Consider the following 18,402-nt stretch of genomic DNA (forward strand, 5'->3'; position numbering starts at 1 on the left):
AAGATGATTTTCACATTGCTTGTGTCTTTTCAATTAGGAATGACCTTTTGGTACTATTTCAACTTTAAGAGATTTAGTGAGGCTAACAAGATAGAGGCTAGTTTTGAATTTTCCCTGGTTTTGAAATTTCCCCCTACATGTCAAACACTATTTGGCAGTGTTCAGTAAATTTATTTTTGGACTTAAACCTTTGGAACAATATAGGCTGTATGGAATATTTTAGCCATTTTTCTTCTCAGTAACACAATAGTTTTGAATATTTCATTTTTTCCTCTGCAATTATTATCCCTTCCAGGTAGGAACTCTCTATCTAGCTCCAGTCTAATGAAGCTTTTAGATAAACTTCAATATCTTTTAATGGAAGTACTATATTGAAAAGTTACATGACTGCTGAAAACATAACATATTTGATTTCAGTAATTAGTTTGATATGAGTTCTCCATATCTTTTGGGACAACATGAAAAAATTCCCTTTCATTGTTCTCAAATAATGCCTACTAAGGAATAAATTTTGATATGAAGTACAGGGACTTGTAACTATGTCTGGTTTTTCTTTTTCATGAATGATTTTAATAAAGACTTATATACAGCATTCTTAATCAATTTTTTAGTAATGTCATGGAGTAAATTATATTCCACCAATATTCATATGTTAAAGCCCTAACCCCCAGTGTGAAGGAATCTAGAGACAGGGCCTTTGGGAGGCAGTTAGGTTTGGATAAGTTCATGACAGTAGGGTCATCATGGTGGCAATGATACCCTAATAAAGGAAGAACCAGAGCGTCTTCTTCCTCTTTCTCTCTACCATGTGAGAATGCAGAGAAACAGTGGCCATCTGCAAGCCAGTAAGACAGCCCTCACCAGGGAGCTGAATCAGGTGACACTTTGATCTGGAACTTCTCAGCCTCCAAAACTATGAGTGATAAATTCTTGTTTAAGCCACCCAGTTTATAGTATTTTGTTATAACCACCTCAGCTGATTAGAACTGATAACAAAGTTTGGAGGAATAGCTAATATAAGTGAAAAGCATGATTATCAGTATTGATAATAACAGATTCAGATTAAAAAGATTTTGATACAATGAATTAATTGCCTAGATTCAAGATATCAGACAAGGTTTAATATAAAATGTTGTGGTTAAATTTTTACAAAAATCTCCTACATAAAAATATATAGAGAATATATCATTTAAACAGCGGTGGATTTGCAAAAAGTTAAAATTTAATTGTGTGGTTATGTTTATGCTTTTAAAGTCAGAACACAGCTAAGAATTGTGTAAAATTTTGGTATCACATTCTAAAGTGAAAATTGGCAAGCTGTAGCGGGTCATAGGGAGGGTGATCATAATGTTGGACAGTTTAAAAGCCATATTATACAATGGATAGCTTCAGTGTCTAGCCAGTTTTGAGTAATTGGGACTAGATTTACCCTCCTGCTTAAAACAAATAAAAATAACCTGATACAATATATAAAATAGTGGTGTCAAGATTGTGGACATCAGTCAGTAGAGGACTGATCTTGGAAAGATGGAAAGTAAACAAAACAAGCATTAAGATTATCCCATCTTCTGTTAGAAAAGTTTGCAACCATGGTGCCGAAAAGTGGGGGTGGAGGAGAACTCAGGAGGAGGCTGGCAGTCTTCACAGGTTGAAGAGAAGGAGCTGAGTCTGGAGACTCCAAAGCAGCTAGATTTCACATGGCACAGTACCAGAGAGAGGAGAGACACACTGACTCAGATATCTGCACATGCAGAACGTTCAACTAAGTAATGATCAGCATGTGAATGGGAGGAACCTACTGACACTGGGGAATGATTAAAATGAGTAATCTTAGGAACTCACATAGCTTCCATGTTTTCATCACAGTTCATGTTTTCATTAGCCAGAGTAAAAAAAAAATCTCACAATCCACAGACAAAGAAGTAGCAAGATGGTAGATTTAAACCCAACCACATAAATAATTACATTAAGTGTAAATGGTCTAAAGAAAGCACAGGTCATCGCATTGGAAAAAACAGCAAGACCCAACTGTATACCACTTAAAAGAAACCTGCATTAAATATAAAGACATAAATGAAAGTAAAAAGATGAAAATTATATTATGAATAACTGAAGGAACTTAGTATGTGTAGTCGCAAAATGAGATACAGAAGAGAGACAGAAACATAATCTTCCAATATACACATATTTCCTTTAGCATAGTGGTTAATGTTTCTAGAAATAGGATTGCTAAAGCAAGTTACAGACACACAATTTTGTAGTGCTTAGGGAGGTGAATTTCCTACATATGTATTGGGTAAATCTCTTTTTAAGCGTCTTCAAGTCTTCTTAAGCCGTGATACGGCCATAGTTTATTTTACTTATTGTTTATCAGTTGTTAATCAGAAATGAGAAAAGGCTTTTATTAATCCTCAATTAATTATTTTTTACTGCTTTCTGCTTTACCTTGCCTTTTCTTCTCTTCCTTTCTCCTCTTCCTTTTCTTCTTCTTTACCTTTTTCTTCTTTCTCCTTTTCTTCTTCCTTTTTCTTCTCCCCTCTTTCCCTCTTTTCTTTCTTTTTTTATGATTTCTTTGAAAATGTCTTATAATATTGTAAAATGTGTTTGAATACATAAATGATTCTTTCCCTAGGCATTTTTTTTTCTTGCTGCTTTTTTGTGTTTGTTTGTTTTTGAGAGAGGATCTTGCTCTGTTGCCCAGGCTGGAATGCAGTGGCATGATCATAGCTCACTGCAGCCCTGACCTCCTGAGTTCAGATGATCCTCCTGCCTCAGCCTCTTGAGTAGCTGGGATCACAGGCATGAGCCACCATGCCCAGCTAAATTTTTCAATTATTATTATTATTATTATTTGTAGAGATGAGGTCTCACTATGTTTCCCAGACTTGTCTTAAACTCCTGTGCTCAAGTTATCCTCCCACCCCTGCCTCCCAAAGTGCTAGGATTTTAGGTGTGAGCCACTGCAACTGGTCCCTAGGCATTTTGTGACTTCAATTGATTTATATTCCTTTTGCCCCTATTATGTATCAAAATAGATCACATAATATGAAATAATAGCAGAAAGAAAAAACACACTAAAGAAACTATTGGAAAGTTCTATTTAATCCAAAGAAAGCAAAGTAAGACATGTTGGCAATCATTGTTAAGAACATAGAACTTTGCTCACTCTACTGTACTGGTTGGCCTATCATGAGAAAAATATTAACAGCACTGTTAAGGACTGTAATTAACTTATCTATGTGCGTCCATATTTGAATGTAAGAGTATTTTTGAAATAAACAGCGCCATAGAATATTATAACTCTTTAGAGGGTTACACTAAATTAATTAGGCCTGAAGCTGAAGAACTAATTATGTGTTATGTGTCATTGGGACTGGGTTCTTAAGTAGCAGATTTTGCCTCAATAATTGGGGAAAAGAAGTTCTAACAATCACAATGTTAGAAAATTGGAATAGGTTATTTTTCTAAGCCTTTTAATTTTAGAAATTGGAAGAATTAAAACAGAGGTTGGATTCAGGGATGTGCCTATATGAAACTTTGGGTAAATTAAAAAAAAAAAGCACTCTGTTTGGTAGACTTAATACCAATTACGCACTTTGTGTGGACGTATCCCTATGCCAGCTATGTGGCTTGGTGGGTAGAGTATGGCCTTCCTTAGGATCAGCCTTCATTTTTCCTCTCAAGTAGGAGCCTTTTACAGTGTCTTCTTAGAAATGCTGTAGATCAACTTCCTGAGGTAGGTATGAGTTTGGGGTTGATAACTTCCAATGTCTGATCTTTATTTTTCATTGTAACTAGATATAAATCAGTGCCTTAGGTGTCCTAATCTCCACAGAGACCACATTCAAAGAAGCCTCATGTCAAAATCAAAAGTATTATGAGAGGAATTTCACTCTTTACTTATGTCTCTCAGAAACCATTAAACGTGATTCCATTTATAACCTGCACAGCATTTCTCAAAAGTCTCTTTCTTCACTTGAGCCTGGTCAAATTCCCTTACACTTCATAATTGCCCCAGAGAGCCTCACATGCCAACCCTCTATAAATTCTCTCTGAAGCCCCAACCCATGAAGGTGTCTTATCTATTGTTTGTCTCCTTTGTTTCTTCTGCATTTCCCATCTGGTTTTTCTTCTCTTCGTGCTCCAGATTTTATAATATTAGAAAATAAAACTGTGTTAAAAAAAGAACTTTCCTTAGATTGTGAGAGAACTGGGAGAAGTTGAGCAAACAAAGATAAAAATCTCATTTTATTTTTCTGCTAGAACCTTTATTCTCATTTTCTCTCCACTTGGTTATCTGATTCTTTAACAGCACAACCTGGAAACCAGTATGAGATAAATTAAATGATTTTTGGGTACTTTTGGATGAACATTTGTATGTTAATACTTACTGAGTGAATCCAATGTCTGCAGCTCCTTCTACTAAATTCTAAATAAGAAGCAAAGCAATTTATGTGAATAATCCCTACTCAGAAGGAATGTACAATCTCATGAGTCAGACTGGATAAAAATCACATGAAATAGATTTAAAGGAGGAAAACCAATAAACAGTGAAAATGACTACAGCTCTATATGTACAAATACACTGAGAGTTACCTGAATGTTCATTACACAGCATAAACAAAACTGTGGAGAAACCAGGGAAAGTTTCATGGAAGAGGTAAACATTGAGTAAATGTTTAGAAGATGTAAAAGACCATGTAACTAGGGAAATTAATATAGAAATAGGCGAGTGCACCTGTAATCCCAGCTACTCCAGAGGCTGAAGCAGGAGAATCGCTTGAACCTGGGAGGTGGAGGTTGCAGTGAGCCATTGCACTCCAGCCTGGGGGTTAAGAGCGATACTCTGTCTTAAAAAAAAAAAAAAAAAAAAAAAAAAAAAAAAGGAAAAGTAATGGCCAAGAGATCATGAGTATACTTACTTGCTGCAACAGAGAGTCTCAGCAGGCTGAAATACTTTTTTTTTTTCCCCCTCAAAGGGAATGCCACTCTCCACCTTCTGAGCTCCCGTATGACTCATTGCATGACTTGACTGTTACTTATCACATTCTGCCTTGAGTTAGTTATACATGTTTTGATTTTCTTCATTAAATAACAACTCCTAGAATATAGAGATACTAGCTACTCCTTTCCCTTCCCTTTTCTGTAGCACTTCACACAGAGTCTAGCAAATTGTCATTGTTCAATAAAAACTTGCTGAATTAGAGTTAATGAGAAGCTAGTGAGTAGAAGGTCAGTAGGGGAGCAGAGAAGGACTGCAATGCTTCCACTAATGAGTTTAAGTTTGATATTGGAGATAACTGAAATTCAAACATACCAGTGACGTAATCAAAACAAGATTTTACAAAAATCTTTCTGTTAATCCATGTATGAAGTGGAAGATAACAAGTTCATCTTTTTATTTGTATAGGTATTATCCCAGATGTTAAGGAAGAGATATTCCATATAGATGGCACATAGTGTTGAACTGTAAGCTACTTTTACTCATTGAAACTTTTGAATGAATACACTTAGCCTTCTTGAATTTTACAGGCTGTTCAAGTTGCTTTGAGAATCTTATGTGTGTGAATAAATTTCTTCATAATGGTTTTTCTTTCTTTCTGGCATTGCTGATTGTAAATAGGAGTGATCCATGCTCTGGTTTGGCATGTTTTAAATAATATGTATGCACATGGAATTTGAAAAAAAAAAACATACATCTGGAATTGGAATTCCAGATTTAAGCTTCAAAAAAGATTTTTAGGAAAGATTTATTCTAATTTTAAGAAATTTTTAAACTGAGAGACTTCAGAACTATTTTATTTAACTAATTTCGACTCTCTCCTGGTCTTAAAATGTTTTAGAACAATTGCTATTGCTATATGATTTAGGTACTTCTATTCACCTTCAATTAATAAAATCCTTTTAATGTGAATGTTTTGTTACTGGAATTTAACACAAATTTAAAAATGATTGAAATTACACAAATAATAGATGTTGATTGGTGATTTCAGTTAAGCTTTCAATTGTTTTTCTCATATTGTTAACATACATTTGAATTTATGACCTAGATAGGATTTGAAAAAAAAAATCTTGTGTTTACTTTTATTATAAAGGTAATACATATCAGTGTATGTATAGCTTCTGAATTTCTTTGGGTATATAATAAATGGAGTATATAAAACAAAAGTAAAGATTGCTTTTTGTCAAGGAAAAGTAGTATAATGTTTCAAGCATGAATTTACAATTATTTGGTGAGTCCATCTCTCATACCAAGAGGATAGGATTAAAATGCTACAACTTAGTCTCTAAATGGGGCTCTCTCTACAGGTCCCAAACCTGAACTATTGAATGGTTTAGAAATTTAATATAATGTAAACAGTTGGACAAACAAAGCAGTTTCTATTTTATAAGTATAAATAATGTCCCCTCACCCCCCCCCATCCCCTCCGCGTCTCTTCGTTGGATTTAAAAAGAAAGGTATTTTTGCACAGACACAAAGCCAGAGATTTCATCTTTAGAAGATGGAGAGTAACGCTTCACTTTAATTTAAAAACAACGGGAAAAAGTGCAGCAAGAGACCTTAGAAGTAGCCAAGGGATCCAAGTACTTTGTTATTATAAAGGCTTCCCGAAATCAGATTTCTATTCTCCAAACAAATGGGCATTAAAAAGGCCTCAGCAAACTATTTATATGGTATTCTTTTCCTTGGCTATACAATTTTAGTTAGTATATTGCCTTTTTGGTTTAATTCCAATGGCACAGTTCGTAGATTTAAGTGTTTTTTTTTCTTTTGGAGGCTAAGCAAAATGATCATAAAATAAAAATCTTTGACAGTCTGTTCTACTATAAAATATAACACCCCTTCTTAAAAAGAGAACACCTACTCCCAAAAGTTATACAAGAAAAAGGCAGCACCATAAAAAAAGCTAAGGAACTTCAAACAGTAGTTTGAACCATATGACATTCCTCAGTAATTTTCAGTTACAATAGAATGAATTACAGGACTTAGAGAAACCATCAGAGAAAACGGAATGAACAGTTTCAGAGACAGGGAAGATCCCCTGTCACAAATATGTGCTCATTGTGATACTTATTTTCTTAGCCCATGAGATGAAATTTCCATTTGTTTATGAGAACTAGTTACTCCTTTCCCAGACTGGGCAGTAGCTGTCTGAATGTTTCTGTATGAATGAAAACTCATCTGCCAGGGAATAAAAATGGCAAGGACCTTTAGCAATGCCCTGTTATGTTTCTGAATTTTGTAGAACTGGCAGTCATCTGATAATGTTGAAAATATATAGCTCTCAAAGAAATAGGGCTGGATTCTCCGAATATGTTTTGCACAACAGATCCCTCTGGCAGTTTTATGATTTTGCACAGCTTGTAGGGAGAGACTGGACTAGCTGGATGTTTCCTGGTTTCATTAGCATAGCCCAGCCCACTTCCAACACACGCCCAGAAGTACCTCATTAACCATTGGGATTGCAGCCAAAAACATAAGACTACAGTGAATATAAGGGGAATTACTGGCGAGAGAGCTGTAGACCAACTTAACACCGAACCCATTACTTTTCCAAGACCAGAAAAAAATATTACATGTACAGGAACTACTTCTTCAGATAAGAATTCAAGGTTTTAATCTATAGTTTTAAAATCTAGAATAATTAACTGTATCATAAGAAGACAGCTGCATATATTGAAGTGCTTCTGTTAATCTCTCTCTCTCTTTTATTTACTTATTTTCTGGGCAGCTTTGACATTGTAAACCACAGACGAATTGGAGCTTGGCATTGAAAGGAGGTGTTCTGCAATGATTTTTTTTCTTGTTTAGAGAAGTTTACTTCTACAAGAAGAAATCTGAAAAATGACAGGAGCAAAGAAGAAAAAGAAAAGCATGCTTTGGGGCAAGATGCATACCCCCCAGTGTGAAGACATTATACAGTGGTGTAGAAGGCGACTGCCCATTTTGGATTGGGCACCACATTACAATCTGAAAGAAAACTTGCTTCCAGACACTGTGTCTGGGATAATGTTGGCAGTTCAACAGGTGACCCAAGGTAATGTATTGCATTTGAATTTCCTGTATTATGCAGAGTAGATGTCACTTTGCTTTCTTGGAATAATAGTATGACCTAGAAAAAACAATTTAGCTAAATAAATGGATATTAACTGTGGGGAAATAAGCATATTGGATATCTTTGGAGAAGTTTTCCTAATTGTCTTTTTTCCTCTGTATTTTGATAGCTATTAAGCATTGAATAAACTTGAATGACATTACATTTTTTCACTGTTAAAATTCATACTGTTTTAGAGTGAAAGATTCATAATTATGGGAGAATCAGTTTTTATAACATGATCTTGTTGATATAGTTTCCTACTTTCACTGAATCAAGCTATAAAATTCTCCTGGCTTGAACACAATCGTTTTGGAAGCTAATTAGCAGCACACAATTACCTGTTGTAGCCTTGAGAGATGATATAAACAAGGAAAAAAGCTTTCTGTACATAAAGGAGGCTCTCTGCCAAGATTGGTATTTGCAAAGAGAATCCTGTGTGTCCTTAGAGCTTATGTTTTACTGTGTATGCCGATTTACTTCTGTATCACATTACCTACTACATCTATTTCTCAGTAAGAAATTTAAACTGGTGAGAAGTCTGATTTTAACTTTCCCAAAAGCAGACTAAATGATATTCTGGATTTAGGTAGGTGTTTCTATTGGTGAAAGCTACCGACTTAGTGTGCCTGTGTGTGTATTTGTTTGCCTTAAAGATATATCCATTGCAGTTCTTGGCTAATTCAAATAATTTTCTACCTATAGCAAGGAAAGGAACTAATTTCTGAACCTTGAGAATTTAGAGCAGTTTCCTTGGCATAGACACTGCAGGTTTATATTTCCTTGCAGTTTCACTACCTCCTTGGCTTTAACTATTATTTATATTGTTAAATTATAAGCACTCTTTTAAATAAATTATTCTGTAGCTGGAACAAACTGGTTTATGTATTTGTGATTTTAGTATGATTAGGAACATCTGCACTAGTGACTTTAGGATCCATAATACTGTCATACTTTATGGGATTCCATTTTACTGAATAGTCTTATATTTTTAATGACCATTTCGCCAATAGCAATGCATAGTAATATTTCAGAAAAATGCAAAGTAAATGACAGGTTTGGGCATTTTTGGACTTGCTTTTATTCAGTTTTAAATTCAAAATGAAACACTACCAATGTACTTTGAAAACTTAAGTGATGAACTTTTTTTTTTAACCAGATAGTTTCAGCATGTTTTAAATTTATTTTGCTTTAATTTAATGTAAAATGAAAAAGAATTATGTTTTTAATAATAATTTTAGTTTTTTACCTTTGGAAAATATCAAGTTAATAAGACAATTTGAGGATAAGATAAAGTTATCTATGGTATATCATTAGCGATATTATTTATGTAGAAGTTTCAGTAATTAATTATGTGGCTTTTATTTGGGTATAGATTTTGAGGGATTTTGTTTTATGAGTCATGTATTTCACTGGTTATGAAGGGACACATTGGCCAGCCCCAAGACTGATAAGAAGCACAGCACGTACCCAGCCCTAGTGTCTTGGGAAGTTATGAATCTGGCTGCTGGTTCTCTTGGAAGGCTACCAGTGAATGGATAAGACTACACTACAAAAACTTAAACGTTTTTGTTTGTGAAATTTAAGACTAATTATTTTTAAAATGTCTATTCTTTTAAAAACAATTTTCTCAAACTTTTTCATGACCATGTACTATGTATAGAGAGTTAAAAAGTGAAATGCAATAAGTTACCATTTGTTGTAAGAGGCAATGCCCTAAACCCTTGCATATATTATCTCCCTCTATCCTAACAGAATCCCAAGACACAGCAGTCTCCTCTCCATCTTCCACAGGAGAAAATGGAGGCTTAGAAGAGTTAGAAATTTTCCCTGGACCTCATACCTGATAAGTAGTGGAGTCAGGACTTGATTCCAAAGCCAACACCCTTAACATTTTCACTTTATACTGTACATTGCCAAAATAACCAGACTTTTCATAACACCAATGTTATTAGTAATAGAAGACATTTCTTTAGAAAGGTGTGACTATCCTTCCCTTCAAATCACTTTTGCATTAAGGTTTCATCCCTGCAGTTTTTAGATTCAAAGGCAAAGTGACAGGAAAAATAACTAGAGTGGGATACAGAGTAAGGAAGACATTAAATATCATTTCCTCTTGTTTGTCTGAATACAAGATTGGCAGTTATTATCAGCTCAATTTTCTAAGGAAAATTAGAAGAAAGAGGAATAATTTTTGTTCTTGCATCATAACACAAACAATAGGATCAAGCACCTTTTTTTTAGCTTTACCAATTTTTGAAGCAGCTGTTCAGTTACTCAGCATAGTTGAATTATATAAAATTGTCCAATTTAATGTTTCTTTTGACCTACGAAGATGGAAGGTTTATGTTTCAATCTAGTAGTTGCTTTTAGTTCTCTCAAGAGTGCACTTAAATTAAGAAGGATAATGGAAATTCATTAGAGTGTTTTCTATATGTCAAATACCAAGAAGCTGTTTTAAATTTATTTTAATAAAGTAAATCTTTACTTTATTAAAGATTTCCTAATTGTTAAATATAGATGCTTTTCTATTATCAGTAGCATTTTCTGTGTTGACTACAGTCTTTTTGAAATCCTTTATTCTCTTGGTTTTTAGACAGCACTCTTGTTTTTCTCCTGCTACCTGTCTGTCCTTCTCTTCTTATGATTCTCTGCAGATGTTCTGCTTCCCACCAAACATTGGTGTCCTGGAGATTCAAACCCTGGCCTTCTCTAAAAGCATAAAAGATGCTAATCACCTATTAATGAAACTTTCTTCTCAACTTGAGATACATATTTATTTATTAATTTTTTAAAACCAGCCAGATTATCAGTAAAATGTGATGTATACACTGCAAGACTACCTTTTCCAGCTTTCTTTGAGGTTACGTGTTGCCCTGTGATTATATTTTGGCCAAGGGAAAATAAGCAGAAGTATACTTCTTCCAGTCCTAGTCCATAAAAGTAATGTATGATCCTCATGTCCCCTATATGCTGGCAGGTATTAGTGCCCAAGGCAAATTTGAAAGCTATGTATTGGAGGTAGCATTGACTCTATCAGCCTTGGTTCCTGAGTGGCCTTGGAGATCCACATATTTAAGTATGCCTAACCTAGAATGTTCTAAATGTACTTCAAATGCAGTGTCTTCTAAAACAAACTGAATGAAACCTCCATTTGAAGCAGAACGATAATAATAACAACAGTAGTTTTTAGGCACAGATACAAGCAGTATTGTAAGAACCCTTGACATATATACAAAACTGAAGCTGGGAGAGGACAAACAGCTTGCCTGAAGTCACACAGCAAATGAATGGAAGAGGTAGGATTTGAACTCAAGTAATCTGGCTCCTGAGACTATGCCCTCATCTTTATGCTAAACTTCTTCTCTTAGACAGTCCTGCGCATTATTCTCAACTCTTTCCTCTTTTTGCCACCCTGCCCACTAGCATACGATCAGCTGCCAGCTTCTTTTATTTCTATCCCCTATCATTTTAACCAAGTAGTCTTGTTTCATGGCCCTGCAGCCGCTGTAATTCTCTGTCTGAACTGTTGAAACCATCATCATCTTATGGGTCTTCATTCCTTACTCTGTCTCCGCCTGTAGGCCATATTCCATACTGCAGCCAGAATAATCACAAAAATCTGAATGCATTGATCCTGTTCAGAATTGTTTAATGAACCTCTATTTTCTCTAGAGTAAAAGTCCAATTCTTCAGCATGTCCTATTAGATCATTAATAATCTGGGCCTCTTGACACAAAGCTCTACTCAAAGAGATCTCTCCTCTAAGAATCCCTCCCAATCTCCTAGGAAGATGTTTTCTTCCCTCCTACCCCCTTTGTACTTTTTACATACCACTTTGATAGGCATTAACATATTGTATTATAATATCTTGCAACAACTCTTTCCACACTAGTCTGTAAGCTCTGGAAACAAGACAATTTCTTAATCTATATATTCTTACCAGCTTGTGTATTGCTTGGCACATAAATGTTTTTTGGAAGAATTAAAACATTCTAGAAGCCACCAATTGTTCCATTGTAGCATGCCATCACTCTAGAGAGGAAACTGAATTTAAACTAATTCTTATGTTTTATTATACAAATAAATGTAATAAAGATACTGATAGTAAAAAAAATACTTTAAAATACAAGTAATTGATTTTTTCCAACTTCTCTTACTTTCTTGAAGTTACAAATTTGCAGGCCTCCTGACAAATCTGGTAAAAGATACGTTTTCTTTGTGCCAAACAATGTTAATTTTTTCTTCAGCCAACAGTAACAAATATGAATAGTTTATATAAAAGTCCAGATGCCCAGCTTCTCTTGAAAAATCTGGGGAGACGTGGCCATACAGGGCCCACATCCCCATGCGGCAAAATCTGCGGGCCTTAAGAGAGGCTACTCACTTTTGCCACAGCCCCCACTACTCATATGTTCACTGCCACCCTTCCTGCTGGTATGCCCATTACCTATCTAGCTCTATGAATGGCTAAATTTGTTTCCCCTGCCAAGACACTTTCTAACATATTTTGTTGAAATGCCTCTAATTTGCCCTTGAATAAAACCTTTATAGGGAGATGATATAATTTTAGCTTCTTCACCTAGAACCACAGAACCTTCAGGTCTGTTAGCCTGGGCTCATATATTTCAATATACTTCATTTCTTTATAATGATATGCATTATCTGTTATGATTTTTACAATGCGTTCTGGGAAGGAGTCCAGCACCTTTACTAGACTGCCAAAGGGGTGGTTACCCCTCTCCAGAGTAAATAGATATAATATAGAGATGTATAAAATAACATGTAGATGTATTAATTTCAAAAAAAGAAAGATAAAAGAAACTTCAGGTCCTTCTTTTACTAAGTTCAAGTATTTCCTAAAAACCACTTGTATTCTTAAAAGTATTTTTAACATTTGGCAGTTCTCATTAGTAATATCAGGTAAGAGCCTTTATATTTAGTATCTGCCGTGATGTTCTTTAATTGATATCTTGAAGATACCTTCACTGTCAAATATATTTTGTAGATAAGCAAACATTTGTAGAGAATGTCATTGACTTAAAACATGTCACCAACGTGGGTGGCAAGCTAAGCAGTATAAGACTCTGGTTTCTAAAGCATGTAGTGCACATTGCAGCCTGAATGACCACTTGGGGGAAAGAGTTTCTCTGTTTCCAACATGAAAACTCAAGCATTGAGACAGGGTGGAGACCTGAAATGCATGACTTGCCATATAAGAACCTAATCCACTGGGGTGGAATATGAGAATGTTGGCCTTGCATTCCAAGGGATCACCTAGACTTTTTCTTCTCAAACCATGTAACTTTTAAGCTGCCATAGGGTTGCCTGGTGTTCAAACCACAAGGTTTTGGGCTGCAGACAAAGATGGATGTTCCTTATAATTATGCAGAATGTGTGGCATTGCTGGCACCAAACCTTGTGTGTGGAAGCTGAGCTTCATTGCACTCCTGAGGGCAGCTTAGTGACATGCAGAACAATAAGTGGAAATTCCTGAGGCATACTGCATTGCACAGATTAAAGGCTTGTCTAGGAATGTTTCCCTGCATGGTCTCAGCTTTGGGGATACAGAATCCTAGCATTAGCCACGCATCTCTAACTTAGCTCCCTTAATCACTGTATCTTCCTGCTAGTAACTTTTCTCCAGGAGCAATGGCATCCAAATATTCCTAAATGAGTCTGAAGTATATTTTCCTTACCCCATGAAAATACAGAAGAGCTGTGACACATTTCTGTCTTTTCCTTCTCCATTTCCCCTCATCCCATGACCCAATCCCTCACTATAGCTCCAAGCTTCATTTGGTACTTTTGACTCCCTTTTTATTTTTCTTTAATGAAAAACAAGATGGTTTAGATGTTAAAGGACCCTGTACTTATTTATGTACTTATTTATGCTAAGTGCTAGGGAGCACTTAGCATAATGCTCCCTATAACATTTAGAGCTGTCCATATGGAAGAACCATGACCTTTAATTTTAGAATGTTGAAAACATGGCAAGATTTGCAACAAAATACATCGGCAGTGAGTGTTAGGATGAGATATGTGGTGTATCTTCTGTTTTTATCTGCTATGAACCATCCCTGCTCTTTTCAGTAACTGTATATCAGATTAGTTTGGGCGAACAACCCCTCTTCCATATTTAGTACAAGTGATTTAGGTGAGGTTCTATTCCTGGCACAGTGGATGGTGTCCAGGCTGATCAGGGGACTGAATGCCTCTACACCAGGATTCTCAAACTGGAGGCCTATTAGAACCACCTTGGGGATTAAAAGAACGCTAATATAAGGGTTCCATCTCTAGCAATGAAACCAGATTTTCTGGAAATTGTGCTTAGGCATTGAGGCATTCTTTCTTCTATTCTTCTTTAAAAATGTTGCGGTTTCTAATGTGAAATAGGTGAGAGCAGGATCTAGCCATAGTTACTGGACCAGCTGAAGGTTTGTGGGCCAAGATGTGATGATTAGCGTAGTTCCATACACCTGGCCAGTGACTGATTCAAGAATAAGGTCTGACCTCTAGGCATAAGGATATGAGTTCACTATACAAGGGGTAAACTATTTATTATTAAAATGGTAATGGCAATCTAAATGACCTGAGTGGTCAGTCTGGGTCCCAGTACATGTATGAGACCTTTTAGGCGGCCAAAACTTCCTTTGTGCTGAAACTGATGACCGTAGAGATAATGTGCCTCTACAGTTTCCCAGGACCTCCAAAGCCTGAAAATGAAGCCAATCCAGCAAAATGCATAGCAGAGAGAAACCGAGTCCTGATGACAACTACTACAGCCCTGACTCTCAATTTGCATGTGCACTTCTTTCCTTTGCTTATGTTGATTTAAGTTGGGTTTCTTCTAGTCACCTTAATGACACATTTGAGTGCTATTATAGTGTGAATGTGATATATACATTATTTCTAATATTATGAAACCCAGAAAGATAGGTATTATTCTACTTAAGAGCATCTCATGAAAATATGAGCTCTGAACATTAGGTGAATTGGCTCACTTCTAGGACTGCTAAGATGGATTAAAACCTAAAACTGCACTGCTCCATTCCTCATTCTTCACTGGTATCTGTTCCCCAGCTTGCTTCTAGCAAGACAGACATAGCCTGGGTGGGACAGGGGCTGACTCTGAGCCTCCCTTCACATCTACTCCTCAGACTGCCCCTTCCCATGATGACATGTCACCTGCCTTGATAAAATAAAATCCTGGATTTCCCACCAGAAGAGAGCTTTGCTGGTGAGAAGCAATACAATGAGCTATTACTCTTTCACCTGAGGTTCTCTCACGGCCCTCTGCTCCACAGAGTAGCTTAGGAGGAAAGAGGGAGGGGAGACATGCTTTAATACTGGCCTAAGCATCCATGAATAATAGATTTTACCATGTAGCAGAGGTGACACACAGATGAAATGTTTGAATAAAACTTTACTAAAGGCTAGAGAGCAATGAAAAGGGAAAATAACCAGGCTTACTGCCGTCCGCTTGGTTTGATCCCTCTTGTCTCAGCTGTTTCCTCTATCAGAACAGATGGCATCTCTAATGCTTACTACCCCCTGTTCAGAGCACTACTGCGGACATTTAACCTCTCCCTTTCTGAGTCCAAGAGGAAGGTCTGCTTTGGGCTCTCCTAACCATTTTAACATTGGAGATACCTGCACACAGGCAAGACTTGACTCCTATTCATAGCCAGGAGCCTCAGACAGCAGACAGCATAGTTTCTTCTCGTTTAACATCATTTCTCTAAATAAAAAAATTTTTAAAAACCCACATTTTTCCCCTTCATTCTTTGAGCTTAACTGCCTTTTCCTTCTATATAGTTTGTTTTTCATGAGCTAATCCATTTGTTTTTTATTTTAGGTTTGGAGGTACGTGTGAAGGTTTGTTCCATAGATAAACACGTGTCATGGGGGTTTGTTGTACACATTATTACATCACCCAGTGTATTAGTCCATTCTCACGCTGAAATAACTGAGAGTGGGTAATTTATTTAAAGAAGAGGTTTGATTGAACAGTTCCACATGGCTGGGAGGCCTCAGGAAACTTACAGTCATAGCGGAAGGCACCTTTTCACAGGGTGGCAGGAGACAGAATGCGTGCAAGCGTGGGAAATGCCAGACACTTATAAAACCATAAGATCTCATGAGACTCACTCATTATCATGAGAACAGCATGGGGGAAGCTGCCCCCATGATTTAATTACCTCCACCTGGTCCCCACTCCACATGCGGATTATGGGGATTACAATTAAGGTGAGATTTTGGGGGGTCACAGAGCCAAGCCATATAACCCAGGTATTAAGCTAATCCATTTTCATGGCTTTACTGCCACGGTTCTACTGGTTAATTGTAGGAATATATTTCCATCTTAACTCTTCCTTCCTAGCTCTAGATATAAATAGCCAGCTGCCTATTGGGCACAATCTCAGTGTCTCCCAGAGACAAATTTTGTAACTGAACACATAATTTTTCCTACCAAAAGTAGTCCTTATCCTCCATTCTTTATTATAATGCAAATCACCCCCCATCTACCCAGTTGTTCATGCCAGAAACCTGGGAGTGATCCTTCTTCCCCTGTACCCTCAACAACTATATTAAATTAACCAAGTTCTATAAATTCTTCCCTCTTAATGACTGTCTAATACACCTGATGCCCATTGTCCTCATGGCCACTTCCTTGATAATAGTAGATATAACCAACAATTGCTAAATGTTTAAAGTGTGCCATAAACTGTGCTAAGGATTCATTGTCTATTATATCAATTAATCTTCATAATGACCCTAAGAGTTTGATACTGTTATCTGTATTTAACAGATGAAGAAAAGTAGATTAATTTGCTAAGGTAATCCAGTTAGCATAAGGCAGAAGGAGTGTTTAAATGCAGGTCTTTCTGACTCCTAAGCCTGTGCTTCCACCTTAAGAGCCACCAAAATTTACCCTGCTAGGTATGATGTCTCTCACATACAGTTTTGTCCTTCTGTTTTCTATCTTGAACTGGAACAAAACTAAATTTTTAGTTAGATAGTGGAAACCTTGTTTTTAAAATTCCTTCAGCAACACTGCAAATACCTTTTTACCTGCTCTTTCACTCTGTGTTGTTCCCTTGCTTCACATGATCTCCTTGGTCTCTGTTTTCTTACTATCTTTATTCTCATCCCTTTCTATTTCTAGCTCCTTCCTGAAATTCCAAATACTACCCCGGGACTGAAACCACAGGCTTGCATTGATTACCTTCTATAGTATTGGGAATCAATGTTTAAACACCAGAAGACTTAATTTTAAAATTGAAGGCTTTCCCTCCCTTCATTTAAATATAGTCATCTAACCACACAGGTTTCATATTCCCACATGGCAACAATAGGCTGAAGTTGACTTTTGCCTGTACCCTTTATATGGACGTGGACTTTCTAATTTGCCATACCCTTCCACACTCCCGTTGTTTTGTACATCAGCACTGCTTAACACCTGCTGTTTTATTCTGCTCAGCTCTAGAACAGACATTCTCAAACTCAGCTCAAGCACAACTTGAGAAGGATTAGACTTCTGAAAATGCTTTTCAAGGCCTTTCAATTTCTGCATCTCACCTTTCCAGTCACACCTTGTTTAATTTCCCTTCAGCATCATATGTTCTATCTATATTGGACTGCACTTAGTATTCTAAAGGATCATGCTTCTTTGCCTCAGGACATTTGCAGATGCTGTTTCCTCTAAAATGAATAATATTCCCCTGCCTTGTCCCTTTCATCTGATTATAACCTACCATATTTCAGGAATGGGTTTAGTTCAATAATTCTCAACCATGGCTGCATATTAGAGTCTCTTGTGGCACTGAACAAAAATACTCATGTCCAATCTCCACCCTAGATTAATTAAATCAGAATCTCTGGATAATTTAGGGCTAATAATTTTATGTTCTGTGCCTCAGCTTACTCAACTAATGAAAAAAATAAAAATAAAAATGAGCAGCCAGGGTTGAGAACTACAGGCTTTCAGAAAGCACTGTTGATACCTCTATTTTGTTTTTGCATGGTACTTATATCCTTAACTAACTTTATAGCATTTGTTTTTGATTCATATTTGATTTAGCACTGTATTAGTCCATTTTGACACTGCTGTAAAGAAATACCCGAGACTGGGTAATTTATAAAGGAAAGAGGTTTAATTGACTCACAGTTCCATATGGCTGGGGAGGCCTTAGGAAACTTACAGTCATGGCAGAAGGAAAAACAAGCACTTTCTCCATAAGGCAGCAGGAGAGAGAAGAGAGCAGGGGAAACTGCTATTTATAAAACCACATGGGACAAACCA

General features: G+C 36.4%; 1 protein-coding gene across 4 annotated transcripts in view; it reads left to right on the forward strand.

The window, feature by feature from the left end:
• The window catches only part of SLC26A7 (solute carrier family 26 member 7), a 204,774-nt gene that overhangs the window by 33,674 nt on the left and 152,698 nt on the right, over nucleotides 1–18,402 (forward strand). For 2 of the 4 annotated variants that reach the window (XM_025394155.1, XM_025394153.1), the window contains exon 3: nucleotides 7,734–8,039. In XM_025394155.1, coding sequence (XP_025249940.1) covers nucleotides 7,847–8,039 — 193 coding nt within the window. In that variant the 5' untranslated portion in view covers nucleotides 7,734–7,846. Of the gene's footprint in view, nucleotides 1–7,491; nucleotides 7,615–7,733; nucleotides 8,040–18,402 lie in introns of those variants that run through there. The other 2 variants (XM_025394154.1, XM_025394157.1) reach the window with 2 other exon arrangements.

The sequence above is a fragment of the Theropithecus gelada genome, chromosome 8 (genome assembly GCF_003255815.1).
Source record: "Theropithecus gelada isolate Dixy chromosome 8, Tgel_1.0, whole genome shotgun sequence".
Taxonomy (NCBI): Eukaryota; Metazoa; Chordata; class Mammalia; order Primates; family Cercopithecidae; genus Theropithecus; species Theropithecus gelada.